This window comes from Aquarana catesbeiana, linkage group LG13 (assembly GCF_042186555.1).
Source record: "Aquarana catesbeiana isolate 2022-GZ linkage group LG13, ASM4218655v1, whole genome shotgun sequence".
Lineage (NCBI taxonomy): Eukaryota > Metazoa > Chordata > Amphibia > Anura > Ranidae > Aquarana > Aquarana catesbeiana.
In genome coordinates this window covers 78,858,724-78,872,798 of record NC_133336.1, presented here as the reverse complement: position 1 = coordinate 78,872,798, position 14,075 = coordinate 78,858,724, and the positions used below count along the sequence as shown (strand labels likewise).

Below are 14,075 nucleotides of genomic sequence, written 5' to 3'. Positions count from 1 at the left end.
AGTCCTGATTGGTGGAGTGCTGTAGAGATGGTTGTTTTTCTGGAAGGTTCTTTTCTCTCCACAGGGAAACGCTGGAGCTCTCTCAGAGTGACCATCGGGTTCTCGGTCACCTCCCTGACTAAGGCCCTGCTCCCCCAATCACTCAGTTTAGCAGGGCAGCATGCTCTAGGACTCCTGGTGGTTCCAAACTTCTTCCATTAACAGATTATAGAGGCCACTGTGCTCATTGGGACCTTCAATGCTGCAGACATTATTCTGTACCCTTCCCCAGATGTGTGTCTCGAAGGTCTACAGACAAATCCTTGGACTTCATGGTTTGGTTTGTGCTCTGACATGCACTGTTAACTATGGGACCTTATATAAACAGGTGTATGCCTTGCCAAATCATGTCCAGTCAAATGAATTTACCACAGGTGGACTCCAATCAAGTTGAAGAAACATCTCATAAATGATGACTGGAAACAGGATGCGCCTGAGCTCAATTTTATGTGTCATGGCAAAGGCTGTGAATACTTATGTACATGTGATTTTTTTTTCATTTTTTAATAACTTTGCAAATATTTCAAACAAACAAACTTCTTTCACATTGTCATTATGGGGTATTGTTTGTAGAACTTCGAGAAAAATAATGAATTTAATCAATTTTGGAATAAGGCTGTAACATAACAAAATGTGGAAAAAGTGAAGCGCTGTGAATACTTTCCAGATGCACTGTATATTGACTCATACTACATTGTTATGTCTGGTATTAAATGTCCTTTTTAGAATGTACTTCAATGAGTGCATATTATTCATTCACAGGTTTATGTGCGTAGCATGCAGGTGGGTTTATTCCTTTTGGCTGTTGCAAGATACAAAAGCCAAGTGACTGTAGTAGAAACCATTTAACCACTTGACCTCCAGAAGGTTCAACCCCCTTGATGACCAGGGCATTCTTTTGCTGTTCAGCACTATGCTACTTTAACTGGCAATTGCTCGGTCATGTAACACTGTACCCAAATAAAAAAAATCTTTTTTTTTTTCTTTCCACAAATAAAGCTTTCTTTTTGGTGGTATTTCATAATTTTTATTATATTATATAAAATTTTAAAAAATCACATTTTGGGGGAAAAACACAATATTTTCTAATTTGTTATAAAAAATATCCAAAAGAAAAAAAAAATTAAAAATTGACGCGCTTCATAAATTTAGGCTAAAATTACTGTTGTAACGATATGGATATTGGTGCCGATACCAAGTACTTGAATTTGTGCAAATGCTCCCAATACCCGAAACCGATATCTCTGTGGTGCAATTTGAGCCCATATAAAATGAATGGGCTCAAATCACACTGCAAAGAATAGCATGCAGTTTTAACAGGAATGCAGAGCAATTTCCATTGCTTTCCATTCCATTCACCATTGCTCCCGTAATATCCCAGTATAGAAAGACAGGGAAGCGCCATCTAAGAAGTGCAGCAATAGACAGTTTTTAAAAAAAATGTTACCACCACCCCTGCCAGAACACACAGGTCAGCACTCACAGCTGCCAGAACACATGGCTGCCAGCACTGATCGGATGCTGATAAGATGCTTGTTTTCCAGCATGCCCGTTCGACAAAGACCGGACATTCGCGTGGCTTCTGTCAGACAGGCTTACGTACACAAGGGCCAAATGTCGGCCAGTTCCAGTTGATCCGGCCTGATATTCGACCCATGTGTACCAGGCGGTAGTAAGCTGCTGATTAAAAAAAAAAAAAAACCTGCAATACAATAACACATTATAAAATACTTACCTCAGAACAAAGCCCCTGCAGCGGCGCCCGGTCACCGCTGAGGGAGCCGACATGTTCCCTCTGTGTTTCTTTCCTGTTCGCGTGCTCCGGAGCTGTAAGTCGCGATGACGTCATTACCGCGCATGTGCGCGGAAGCACTCCATTACAACAAGGATCTCTACGCCGGACCTCCAGAGCGCATGCGCAGCTGACGTCAGCAGCTGCATGCAGGGTAAATATCTCCTAAACCGTACAGGTTTAGGATATATTAATTTTACCTACAAGTAAGCCTTATTATAGGCTTACCTGTAGGTAAAAATCACCAAGCGGGCAATACAACTGCTTTAAGGTTTGGTGGGGGGCCTTTTTTTTCCAGGTCTGCAGTAGGACCATATTTTCATTTTGGCATCGTGGATTTGATGGAGCACAAAGCTTGTGTTTTTTTTTTTCTTCAACCCTGATCTATACATCTTTACAACTTTGTGTCTGACCTGTTTAGGGAGCACCTTGGCTAATGGTGTTGCAGACTTGGGGGCCTATCAGAACAGGTGTATTGTATTCATAATGATGACATGTGAAACTGTTTGCACACAGGTGGAACTTATGTAATCATCTAATCATATGAGGGGCTTTCAAGTCAAACCAGGACTTTGGAGTTTAAATAATAAAAGAACACATTTCAAGGAGTGGAAACTGCATTTATTATTCAACATACTCCCCTGCTACATTTATACACTGATCCCAGCATTTAACTAATGCCTAAAAAGCTTTGGCATAGAAAGATTAGTCAGTACGCCTGGAACCAACCTAGGACAGCCTAGGATGATTGTGTTCACTGTTCCCACAGAAAGGATGTACAGACAACTCTGAAACGTTTACACCATGCAAATGTCTTACTGTGGCTGACCATCTCATCACCGTAATGGGCTTGAAGTCTTCCATAGATATCCGTGGGTTTTGCGCCTTCACTCACAAGACACTTCATCACCACCCACTTTTCCATGCATGCACTAACACTGTTGTCTGCCATCTTGATTAATAGTCTCTGGACTGGCCCGCGATGTGTGAGCCACCTATCAGTAATAGGACACACTTGCCACTTACTACTGCGTGTAGTACTTACTACTAGCATCCCTTTTTATACCTGTTAAAATTAGTCCCGGTTTCACTTGAACACCCCTCATAGGACTTCAAGGGGTTGTAAAGGTTTCGTGTTTTTTAACCCTAATGCATCCTATGCATTAAGGTGAAAAAAAAAACGGTTTACTTACCTGAGCCCGTGCACCTGCTGTGCACGTCCTCTTCTCCACGGAGTCTGGCCTTTGATTGGATAGATAGGATAGATTGATAGCAGCGCAGCCATTGGCTCGCGCTGCTGTCAATCACATCCAATGACGTGGCGGGACCGAGTCATTTGCTCTAAGTCTATGGACGCAGCGTGTAGGACAGGGAGGTGCCCGCAAGCTCACCCCCACGGGATAGAGCTTCCCAGAGGGGGGTTAGCTATTGCGGGGAGGACCCCAGAACAGGAGGATCAGGGGCCACTCTGTGCAAAATGAACTGCACAGTGGAGGTAAGTATAACATGTTTGTTATTTAAAAAAAAAAAAAAACGAACCCATAAAACCCCTTTCAGAACCAAACTGGTTTGACCACATCTTATCTAGGGGGTTTATAGCTAAGGGGAATGATTACTTATGCAAACAAGATTTAAGCTTTCTTTGTGTAACAATAAAAAACGCACTATAACTAGGCATATTGTGTAATTCGACTGTTACAAAGTCCCAAAAATCCATTTTAATTCAAAGTTGTTAATGCAACAAAACAGTAAAAACACCAAGGGGGTGAATATTTTCATAAGGCTCTATACTTGAATTCATGTGCTGGCAGCTAGGTATTGGGTGAGTAAAAACTAAGAACACAAAAACTTGTACTATTACTAATTTAAACAAAGTTTAATAGGGCTAATTCAAAACCCTACATGTATGACCTGTTTGTCAATGGTGAAATAACTTTTTTTCTATTGGCTGTGGAAGAAAAGACATGGGAGCACAATATCTTTCTCTCTCTACTAAATCTGCAGTTAAAATTAAGATGGGAAAACAATTTACCTCGCAGATTCACAAGATGCACCCATAGGTGGAAACTCTTCCAAGTTGTTTATATTTAGATGAGATGCTGGAGGACTACTAGTATTTATACACACTTGCTTTCTGTTTGCACTCCATGTATTTTTTTCTCCCTGTAATTCATTTTCAATCGATCTTCTACTTTGGTCTTTAGGCACATGGCGGCCAGATGAATTGTTCTTTTTCCGACCACGGCGAGCAGTCTGTCCTTCTGGTGTCAAAACCAAGAAATTACCAAGAACCGGTTTCTGCGCTGAACGTTTTTCATTGTGAGGAGCAACAGGACTGCAGCTTGAATTTGGACTAGTTTGATTAAAAGCCCTACTTGAAGAGTTTGTTAGGTTGGATCTGTTCATAAAAGAGGAGTCACTGTTGGTTGAATTTGGAGAAGCGAAACAATATTCTGAAGCACTGGAGCTATTGGGAGTTTGTGCAAACAGCTGGACTCTACTCCCTCGATGACCTGAAAGCTGGCTTGATCTCTTCTCTAGGATAGTCCTTTGGCTACTGGAGCTAACTGGTTTGGGGACAGTCTTAGAATTTGGGGTTTTTGCTGGAGTTGATGGTCCATTACTTAAAACCTCGCTGGTCTGTTCTCGAAGAAAATTGAGCAGATAAGGAACAAAGTCTTTCCGCAAGAAGTGAAGTGGAGCAAGTTTGAAATCAACAGGACTCTCCTAGCAAACAAACATTAACAATCAAAAAAAAAAAAAAAAAAAAAAAAAAAAGAAACATTCAACTTTTAGGGTTTTTTTTTTCCTTATAATCACTTTGACGCCAGGCCTTTAGCTCCAAGATCCCCACCCCTTTTTTTTTCTCTCAATTTTTATTACCGGCAATTGTTTTGTTTACATTCAGCTGTCAGCGGGGAAACCCGATATACACTGGCTGTTAAGGACACCGACAGGCCATCCGCAAAGGGAAAAAAAACATGGAAACCGGTGCTTAGCAGGATTTAGGAGCTGTCAGCATTTTTTTCTGCTGGCAATCGCTCCCAATAAAATTGTGTGCATGGATACATAGGATAACACTATTTGCTTCTAGAAGCAGAAAAAAAAAATGCTCAAAAGCTGCTGCTAGGAGAGTTTTTTTTTTAAGCTAGTGTGTGTGGAGCCTTAAAGTTTTGGCGACCTGCACCTAAATTTAAGGGGGAAAAAAAATACTGAAAATCTTTGCATTTATTTTGGGAAGGCTATATAGTGGCAAAAAAGTATGTGAACCCCTTGGAATTACCTAGTTGTCTGCAGTATACTTGCCATAAAATGTGATCTTATCCTCATCTAAGTCACAACAGACACAATGGGATTGATTTACTTGGAAGTGCAGTCATTGTAGATCTGAGAGAAAGATCTAAAATGAGGGAAGCGCTGCTGATTTTATCATCCAATCATGTGCAAGTAAGAATGCTGTTTTTTATTTTTCTTGCATGTCCCCCTCAGATCTACAGCGACTGCACTTCCAAGTGCACTTGTAGTGCAAAGTGGATTTGCCTTTAGTAAATAAACCCCAATGTGCTTAAGGCTCCTTTCAGACTGACAGACTGATAAAGTCTGCCTGTCATCCATTGCTCTCTGTTGTCCGCTGACACCCAATCTGCTAAAAATAGATGGATGGGGATCCGTTTCCATCCGTCCTCCCCATAGAAAACAACAGGTTGTGTCCATGTCTGCTCGGCATGGCGGAGCTGACACAGACCTTTCGTCCACCAGCTCAGTGGGGATCAGCGGAGAGATCCCCCGGTGAGCAGGCTCATTCGCTTAACCAAGTCTACCCTATCTGAAAGCGGCCTTAAAGCCCATCTCTAGATGCAAAAAAAAAATAAGTTTTCCCATGCAGTGTGGCTGTGCCCACACTGCACAGATTAACTACTTGTTTTTGTCTATGGGAGAGAAGAAAGCAGATTTACTTAAATAATCTGATCCTCCCAGCACAAGACCGGCCCATCACCCCAGCGATCTTGCGCTGTGGACTGTTCCTGTTGTCTCAAGCCCAGAGTAGGCTCCAATCACTAGAAACTGTCCACTGCTGGGTCATGGGGGAATGCCATTTTCTGGTGGAACGAAGGATCAGGTGAGTATAAGCTCTCTCTTCACCCCTAGGCAAAATGAGCAGTTGACCTGTGCATTGCAGGCACAGCCAAACTATATGGGAAAACTTTCTTTTGGCCAGAGTTGGGCTTTAAATCGGTCAACACACAAACAATTCCAATTTCTCGTGTCTATATTGAACACACCCACGTGTTCACAGTGTTGGAGGAAAAAGCAAGCAAACCCTAGGTGCTAAAAGGTGACTGAACCTGCTGTTGCAGCAGTGAAGTGGTCCAGGCCCTGAGGCAGCAAAGCAAGCCCAAATCATGATGTTCCCTCTAACATGCTTCAACGCTGGGATGATGTTGGTAAGCAGTGTTTTTTTTTGCACCATACATAGTGCTGAGTATTCTTCCTAAACAATTCAACTTTTGTTTGATCAATCCACAAAACATTTTCCCAATAGAGCTGCAGTTTGTCAAGGTGCTTTTTGTCAAACTTCAAGCGTACTGGCGTAGCATTTTTTTTTTTTTTTTTTTTGGAGAGCAGAGGCTTCCTCTGTGGTGTTCTGCCAAGGACACCTTGCCTTTTCAAAGACTTATGTATGGTAGACTCATAAACAGGGATGTTTGTTTCCCAGTTCCAGTGATGTCTAAGTCTTTAGCAGTTACTCGTGGGCTCTTCTTTACCTCAATGAGGAATCTGCGTTGTGTCTTGAGAGTCATCTTGGTTGGATTCCCACTTCTAGGAAGAGTAGCCACAGTACATCTGTCCCTACTGATGTACCGTTTGTCGACTGATGAATGCCTAAACACTTTGAAAATGCTCTGGATCCCTTTCCAGCCGTATGCAGATCAACTACTCTGAACAGCAATCTTAAAATGTCTTATCAAACTAGCTCTAACCCCCCCCCCCAAAAAAAAATAATTTAATTAATTGGACTCCAGGTGTGCAAACTACTGGCTCCAATTAGCTTTCATTAAAGTAGTAAGTCTATGGGTTTGCTTACTTTAAACTCTAGCACTGTGAATGTTTAGTGGGTATGTTAAATAAAGAAATTAGAATTGTTGGCATGCTTTCAGCTTAAGCACATTGTGTGTCTATTGTTGTGAGGATCAGATCACATTTTATGGAAAATTACTGCAGAAAACTAGTTAATTTACATACTTTTTCTTACTGTACATATCATATGACCCCATAAATGGACTTGTTAGACCTAGACAAAACAAACCTAGTTGGAGGTGCTTAGCAGAATTAAATTAATTCTACTGGAGTATGCCCCCTATAAATATGGCTGCTATACAGGGAAAAGCAAGTGGATGAGACAGCATTGCCACTGAATTACACTTATGCCCTGTACACACGATCGGACTTTCCGACGGAAAATGTGCGATCGGAGCTTGTTGTCGGAAATTCAGACCGTGTGTAGGCTCCATCGGAATTTCCGACACACAAAGTTTGAGAGCTGGATCTAAAATTTTCCGACAATAAAATTCCGATTGTTTGTAGACAATTCCGACGCACAAAGTGCCATGCATGCTCAGAATCAAGCAGAAGAGCCACACTGGCTATAGAACTTCATTTTTCTCGGCTCGTCGTATATGTTGTATGTCACCGCGTTCTTGACGTTCGGAATTTCCAACCAACTTTGAGTGACCGTGTGTATGCAAGACAAGTTTGAGCCAACACCCGTCGGAAAAAATCTGATGGATTTTGTTGTTGGAATGTGCGATCGTGTGTACAGGGCATTAGGAATCAACAGCAATGCATCTCCAGGTGCTGAATTAACCCTACTAAGGCCCAGCTAGCTATGACCTACCAGCATCAAGCATCCATAAATTGCTAACATGTGAAAGGTGCACGGACAAGTGTCTGCGCACACTGGCCATTACAGTGGACTCCCTCCCACTCATTTCTACCTAGACTTACCCCCTTTCACCAAATTACATATTTTTCTCCATGGTACCTCTAGGTAAGGATGATATTTCTGTTCCCTGCTAGATGTACGTGTAGCTGTGCCTCAGGGCATCCGGGTCTGGAGTGAGCCCTGCAGCACAATCTGTGCATGCTTCTCCAAACATCTGCGGATGTGCGAGAAATCTCCATGTGCACAAATGTGCTGAAGGGTTCTAACAGAATCCAAAGGCTGGGCAGAGCCCTTGGGCACACCTACGCATATACCATCATGGTTGCTCTTTAGGAGCCCTAATCCTAACATTCTGCAATGGAGTTTGAAGGTGTTACAATTGCTTTGTTTCAAGAGGAATGGTCTCGCCTTACCACAAATGTGACATTTGTAGTTTCTCTCAAACCAAAATAAAAACATTGATAACACCACACGAATAGTGAGAGGATGTTATCCACTGGTTGCATGTTTATAGAACAGGTTGCAATGAGGGGACTCTGCTGACCTGGGACGGGATACAGTGAGGGGACTCTTGACTATGTACTGGACAGGATATATAGCGAGGGGACTCTGACCAATGACAAGACAGGATATAATGAGGACTCTGCTGACCAGGGAGAGGGCAGGATATACAGTACTGTGCCAAAGTCTTAGGCAGGTGTAAAAAAATTCTATAATTTAACCACTTTAATACAGAGCAATGTTACCCCCTTCCTGCTGAGGCCAATTTTCAGCTTTCAGCGCTGTACTGTGCGGTCATGCAACACTGTACTCAAACTAAATTTTTATCATTTTTTTCACACAAATAGAACTTTCTTTTTGCTAGTATTTAATCACTACAGCGTTTTGGTTTTTTTTTTGCTAAACAAAAAAAGACCAAATCATGTTGCAAAAAAAAAATAAAACAAAACAAGTTTTCTTTGTTTCTGTTTTAACATTTTGCAAATAAATAATCTTTCATAAATTTAGGCCAAAATGTATTCTGCTACATTTCTTTGGTGAAAATAATCCAAATCAGTGTATATTATTTAGTCTGTAGGAAAGTTATAGAGTCCGCAGACTATGGTATATACAGTTAGGTCCATATATATTTGGACACAGGCACAATTGTTTTCAGGTATTTACCAAAGCATATTCAAGCTATAGTTATATAATGGATATGGGCTGAAAGTGCACGTTCAGGTTTAATTTGAGGGTATACACATCCAAATCAGAGGAAGAGTTTAGGAATTACACCTCAAGAATAGCCATTTTTCAAGAGACTAAAAGTAAATGGACAAATGAAGCAAAAGCCATTTCATTGCCAGGTGTGGGCTACTCCGTTATTTCATCATTAAAAAGTGTTTGTTAAGGCAATAAAATAAGTCTATGCCAGCCCCTCTATTAGAGGCTGGCATAGCACACTGTGTAAGTTGTATTTAAAAACGGGAGCTGTAAATACTGAATTTCAGCTGTCTTCAGGCCGGATACTAAGTGTGGTATTTGCATTTGGAATCTATTGCTGTCAACCTACATCATGTGTTCAAAGGAGCTGTCCATGCAAGTGAAACAGGCCAATGTAAGGCTTCAAAAACAAATCCATCAGAGGGATAGCAGCAACATTAGGAGTGGCCAAATCAACAGTTTGGTATATTCTGAGGAAAGAAGAATGCAATGGTGAGCTCAGCAACATAAAAGGCCTGGACGTCCACGGAAGACAACAGTGGTTGATGATCGTAGGATCCTCTCTATGTTAAAGAAAAACCCATTCACAACACCCAGTCAAGTGAAGGACACTCTCCAGAAGGTGGATGTATCATTATCAAAGTCTACAATCAAGAGAAGACTTCACGAGAGCAAATACAGAGGGTTAACCACAAGGTGCAAACCATTCATAAGCCTGAAGAATAGAAAAGCCAGATTAGACTTTGCCAAAAAACATTTAAAAAACTCAGACCAATTCTGGAAAATCATTCTTTGGACAGATGAAACTAAGATTAATCTGTACCAGAATGATGGGAAGAAAATAGTGTGGAGAAGGCTTGGAACAGCTCATAATCCAAAGCACACAATGTCAGCTGTAAAACATGGTGGAGGCAGTATGATTGCATGGGCATGCATGGCTCCAGTGGCACTGGGCCATTGGTGTTCATTGATCACGTGACAGAAGCACCCGGATAAATTCTGCAGTGTTTAGAGATATACTGTCAGCCCAGATTCAGCAAAGTTGATTGGACAGCGCTTCACAGTACAGATGGACAATGATCCAAAACACACTGCAAAAGCAACCCAGGAGCTTTTGAAGGTAAAGAAGATGAATATTCTGCAATGGCCGAGTCAATCACCTGATCTTATCCCAATTGGACATGCATTTCACTTGCTGAAGACAAAACTAAAAGACCGAAAGATCCACAAAGAAAGAACAACTTAAGACAGCAGCAGTTAGAGCCTGACAAAGCAACAGAAAGGAGGAAACCCAGTCTTTGGTAATGTCCATGGGTTCCAGACTTCAGGCAGTCATTGCCAGTAAAGGATTCTCAAAATATTAAAAATGAAAGTTTTATTTGTGATTATATTCATTTGTCCAATTACATTTGAGCCCCTGAAAATGGGGGGACTGTGTATAAAAATGGTTGTAGTTCCTAAAATTTGAACTTGATATTTATGTTTAACCCTGTGAATTAAAACTGAAAGTCTGCACTTCAAATTCATTTGAATTGTTTCGTTTTCATTTTATTCTGGTGGCATACAGAGCCAAAAGTATGAAAATCGTGCCTGTGCCCAAATATATATGGACCTGAGCTGCACAATTAATCGTTAAAGAATCGAGATCGCGATTCTACCCCCTCGCAATCTTAATACAGCATTTTCTTGATTCACTGCAGAGAGTTCTCTGCTCAAACGGACAGCTGTCAAAAAAACAAACAGGCAGCCTGCCAAGTTTATCATAACATGCTTAGGTGGAGATAAATAGAAACATTGTAACATTTTGCGTTATTTTTAGATGAAAGGAATGGACTTCTGTCTGTAGATGAGGGCAGTTTACCCACTTAAGGACTAGACTAAACCCTTTTCTAACACTTGTTGCTTACAAGTTAAAATCTGTATTTTTTGCTAGAAAATTACTTAGAACCCCCAAACTTTGTGTATATTTTTTTTAGCAGAGACCCTGGAGAATAAAATGGTGTTTATTGCAATATTAAAGTTAACCCAATTTTTTTGTATAATGTGGAAGATAACGTTACGCCACGAGAATCGTGATCTTTATTCTAAGCAAAAAAAATTGTGTTTCTCATTTTAGCCAGAATCATGCAGCTCTAATACGAACCTAACTGTATCTAAAAATTGATCAGTCCTGATGGCCTATCTCATTTCTTGAGGCCCCTAAAATGTCAGGACAGTACAAATATCCCCCAAATGACCCATTTTGAAACGCGGACAGTCCAAGCGGTATGGTGAATTTTTCTTTTTTACATAGTGCTCACCAGTGCAGTACAGCATCATCATATAACTGGTGTGGCAGTAATCAAGGGTACGTACACAAATTTTTTTTTTTTTTTTTATCAATTTTCTGATATATATATATATATTTTTAACTCACTTTGACCAGAGCAATATAATGTTACCATAGTAGCATTGTATTACTCTGGGGAAGTGATCAGTATTTTTTTTTTTTTACACATTATGTTTGCATATAGCAATGAGTAGTAGTCATATGGTACCGGCAGCGGAGTGGTCCAGTGATTAGTCATTGGCTGTGTTCGGTGGACACAGCTGGTGACAGATCGCGCCACTGTGCTGCCCTCGTGGGAGGTGCGACCCGGGAGGACGTCATATGACAACCACCAGGATCAATAAGAGGCCAACCTTGCTGTCATTCTCCCATAGACAGGTCAGGATACAGTAGAGGGGGTGTCTCTGGAAAGGTCAGGATACAGTACAAAGGGGGTGTCTCTGGACAGGTCATGATACAGCAGGGAGGGAGTGTCTCGGGACAGGTCAGGATACAGCAGGGAGGGGGTGTCTCGGGACAGGTCAGGATACAGCAGGGAGGGGGTGTCTCGGGACAGGTCAGGATACAGCAGGGAGGGGGTGTCTCGGGACAGGTCAGGATACAGCAGGGAGGGGGTGTCTCGGGACAGGTCAGGATACAGCAGGGAGGGGGTGTCTCGGGACAGGTCAGGATACAGCAGGGAGGGGGTGTCTCGGGACAGGTCAGGATACAGCAGGGAGGGGGTGTCTCGGGACAGGTCAGGATACAGCAGGGAGGGGGTGTCTCGGGGCAGGTCAGGATACAGCAGGGAGGGGGTGTCTCGGGACAGGTCAGGATACAGCAGGGAGGGGGTGTCTCGGGACAGGTCAGGATACAGCAGGGAGGGGGTGTCTCGGGACAGGTCAGGATACAGCAGGGAGGGGGTGTCTCGGGACAGGTCAGGATACAGCAGGGAGGGGGTGTCTCGGGACAGGTCAGGATACAGCAGGGAGGGGGTGTCTCGGGACAGGTCAGGATACAGCAGGGAGGGGGTGTCTCGGGACAGGTCAGGATACAGCAGGGAGGGGGTGTCTCGGGACAGGTCAGGATACAGCAGGGAGGGGGTGTCTCGGGACAGGTCAGGATACAGCAGGGAGGGGGTGTCTCGGGACAGGTCAGGATACAGCAGGGAGGGGGTGTCTCGGGACAGGTCAGGATACAGCAGGGAGGGGGTGTCTCGGGACAGGTCAGGATACAGCAGGGAGGGGGTGTCTCGGGACAGGTCAGGATACAGCAGGGAGGGGGTGTCTCGGGACAGGTCAGGATACAGTAGGGGGTGGAGTCTCGGGACAGGTCAGGATACAGTGGGGGGGGTGGAGTCTCTGGACAGGTCAGGATACAGCGGGGGGGGATCTCTGGACAGGTGAGGATACAGTGGGGGGGGGGTGTCTCTGGACAGGATATCGTAAGGGGGGGAGTCTCTGGACAGGATACCGTAAGGGGGGGGAGTCTCTGGGCAGTGGGGGGGGGGGGAGTCTCTGGACAGGATGCCGTAGGGGGGGGGTCTCTGGACAGGATACCGTAGGGGGGGGAGGGAGTCTCTGGACAGGATACCGTAGGGGGGGGTCTCTGGACAGGATACCATAGGGGGGGGGGAGTCTCTGGACAGGATACCGTAGGGGGGGGGAGTCTCTGGACAGGATACCGTAGGGGGGGGGGGGGGGAGTCTCTGGACAGGATACCGTAGGGGGGGGGGGGGTGTGTCTCTGGACAGGATACCGTAGGGGGGGTGTGTCTCTGGACAGGATACCGTAGGGGGGGGGGGGGGGAGTCTCTGGACAGGATACCATAAGGGGGGGGGGAGTCTCTGGACAGGTCAGGATACAGTAGGGGGATGTCTCAGAAAAGGTCAGGATACGGGAGGGTCTCGAGACAGGTCAGGATACAGTAGAGGGGAGTCTCTGGATAGGATACAGTAGGGGGGATTCTGTGGACAGATCAGGATACAGTAGGGGGAGTCTCTGGTCAGGATACAGTAGGGGGAGTCTCTGGTCAGGATACAGTAGAGGGGAGTCTCTGGTCAGGATACAGTAGGGGGGTGTCTCTGGTCAGGATACAGTAGGGGGGTACTATGTATCACACGTCCCCCTCCACCAATCAGAGGCGGCCTGCTCCCGCTGTTGGTATGCGGAGTGGTATGCCCCTCACAGCTCTGTATACACACAGTCGATGTACAGTGTGGTCAGTCGGTGGGTGTACAGTCAGTCGGCATGCACGGCCTCATGACACTACAAAGCATGACGCCGCTCTTCTCTAGCACAGAGCTGGCGGGGTTCGGCCTGCTTTGGGCGCTGTACCTGCTTAGTGCTGGTCAGCCAGCGCAGCGCCGCGTCCACCGTCACCCTCTCTTGCAGTAACAACTCCAACACCGCCGCCATGCTGTGACCTGCGCGCCAACCGCGGGGGACCCCCGACGTCACCAACGGGGCGGTACAGCGACGAGAAGAGGCGGGGTTACACGGCGAGGAAAGATAGTGGGCGCGGTTTCCGTAGTGCCATTCTGTGAGAATGGGCGTGGCCTAGGACTTGGGGGCGTTCGCTAGTTGGTCCTGCATATTGGTGTCGCTGTGTGAGGCGGGAGTATAGGTGAACGGCCCCCGGGCCATACAGAACACCCGGGGGCTGCGGCTGTACTAAACTATTAGATGAGATACACATACACGGTGATCCGCCATCGGGGGGGAGGTGTGATTGTACACACATAGGGAGGACATGATTAGAGGCATCTACAGATAATGATCACATGACTG

At 44.5% G+C, this 14,075-nt stretch overlaps 1 protein-coding gene across 1 annotated transcript in view; it reads right to left on the bottom strand.

Annotated features, from left to right (window-relative positions):
- Nucleotides 1-13,766, bottom strand: part of CDAN1 (codanin 1) — a 107,361-nt gene extending 93,595 nt beyond the window's left edge. The window contains exons 1-2 of the mRNA XM_073610373.1: nt 13,623-13,766; nt 3,864-4,558 (exon numbers count right to left, since the gene is read on the bottom strand). Of these exons, the coding sequence (XP_073466474.1) occupies nt 3,864-4,558; nt 13,623-13,703 (776 nt within the window). The 5' untranslated portion in view covers nt 13,704-13,766. The remainder of the gene's footprint in view (nt 1-3,863; nt 4,559-13,622) is intronic.
- Between the last annotated feature and the right edge of the window lie 309 nt (nt 13,767-14,075).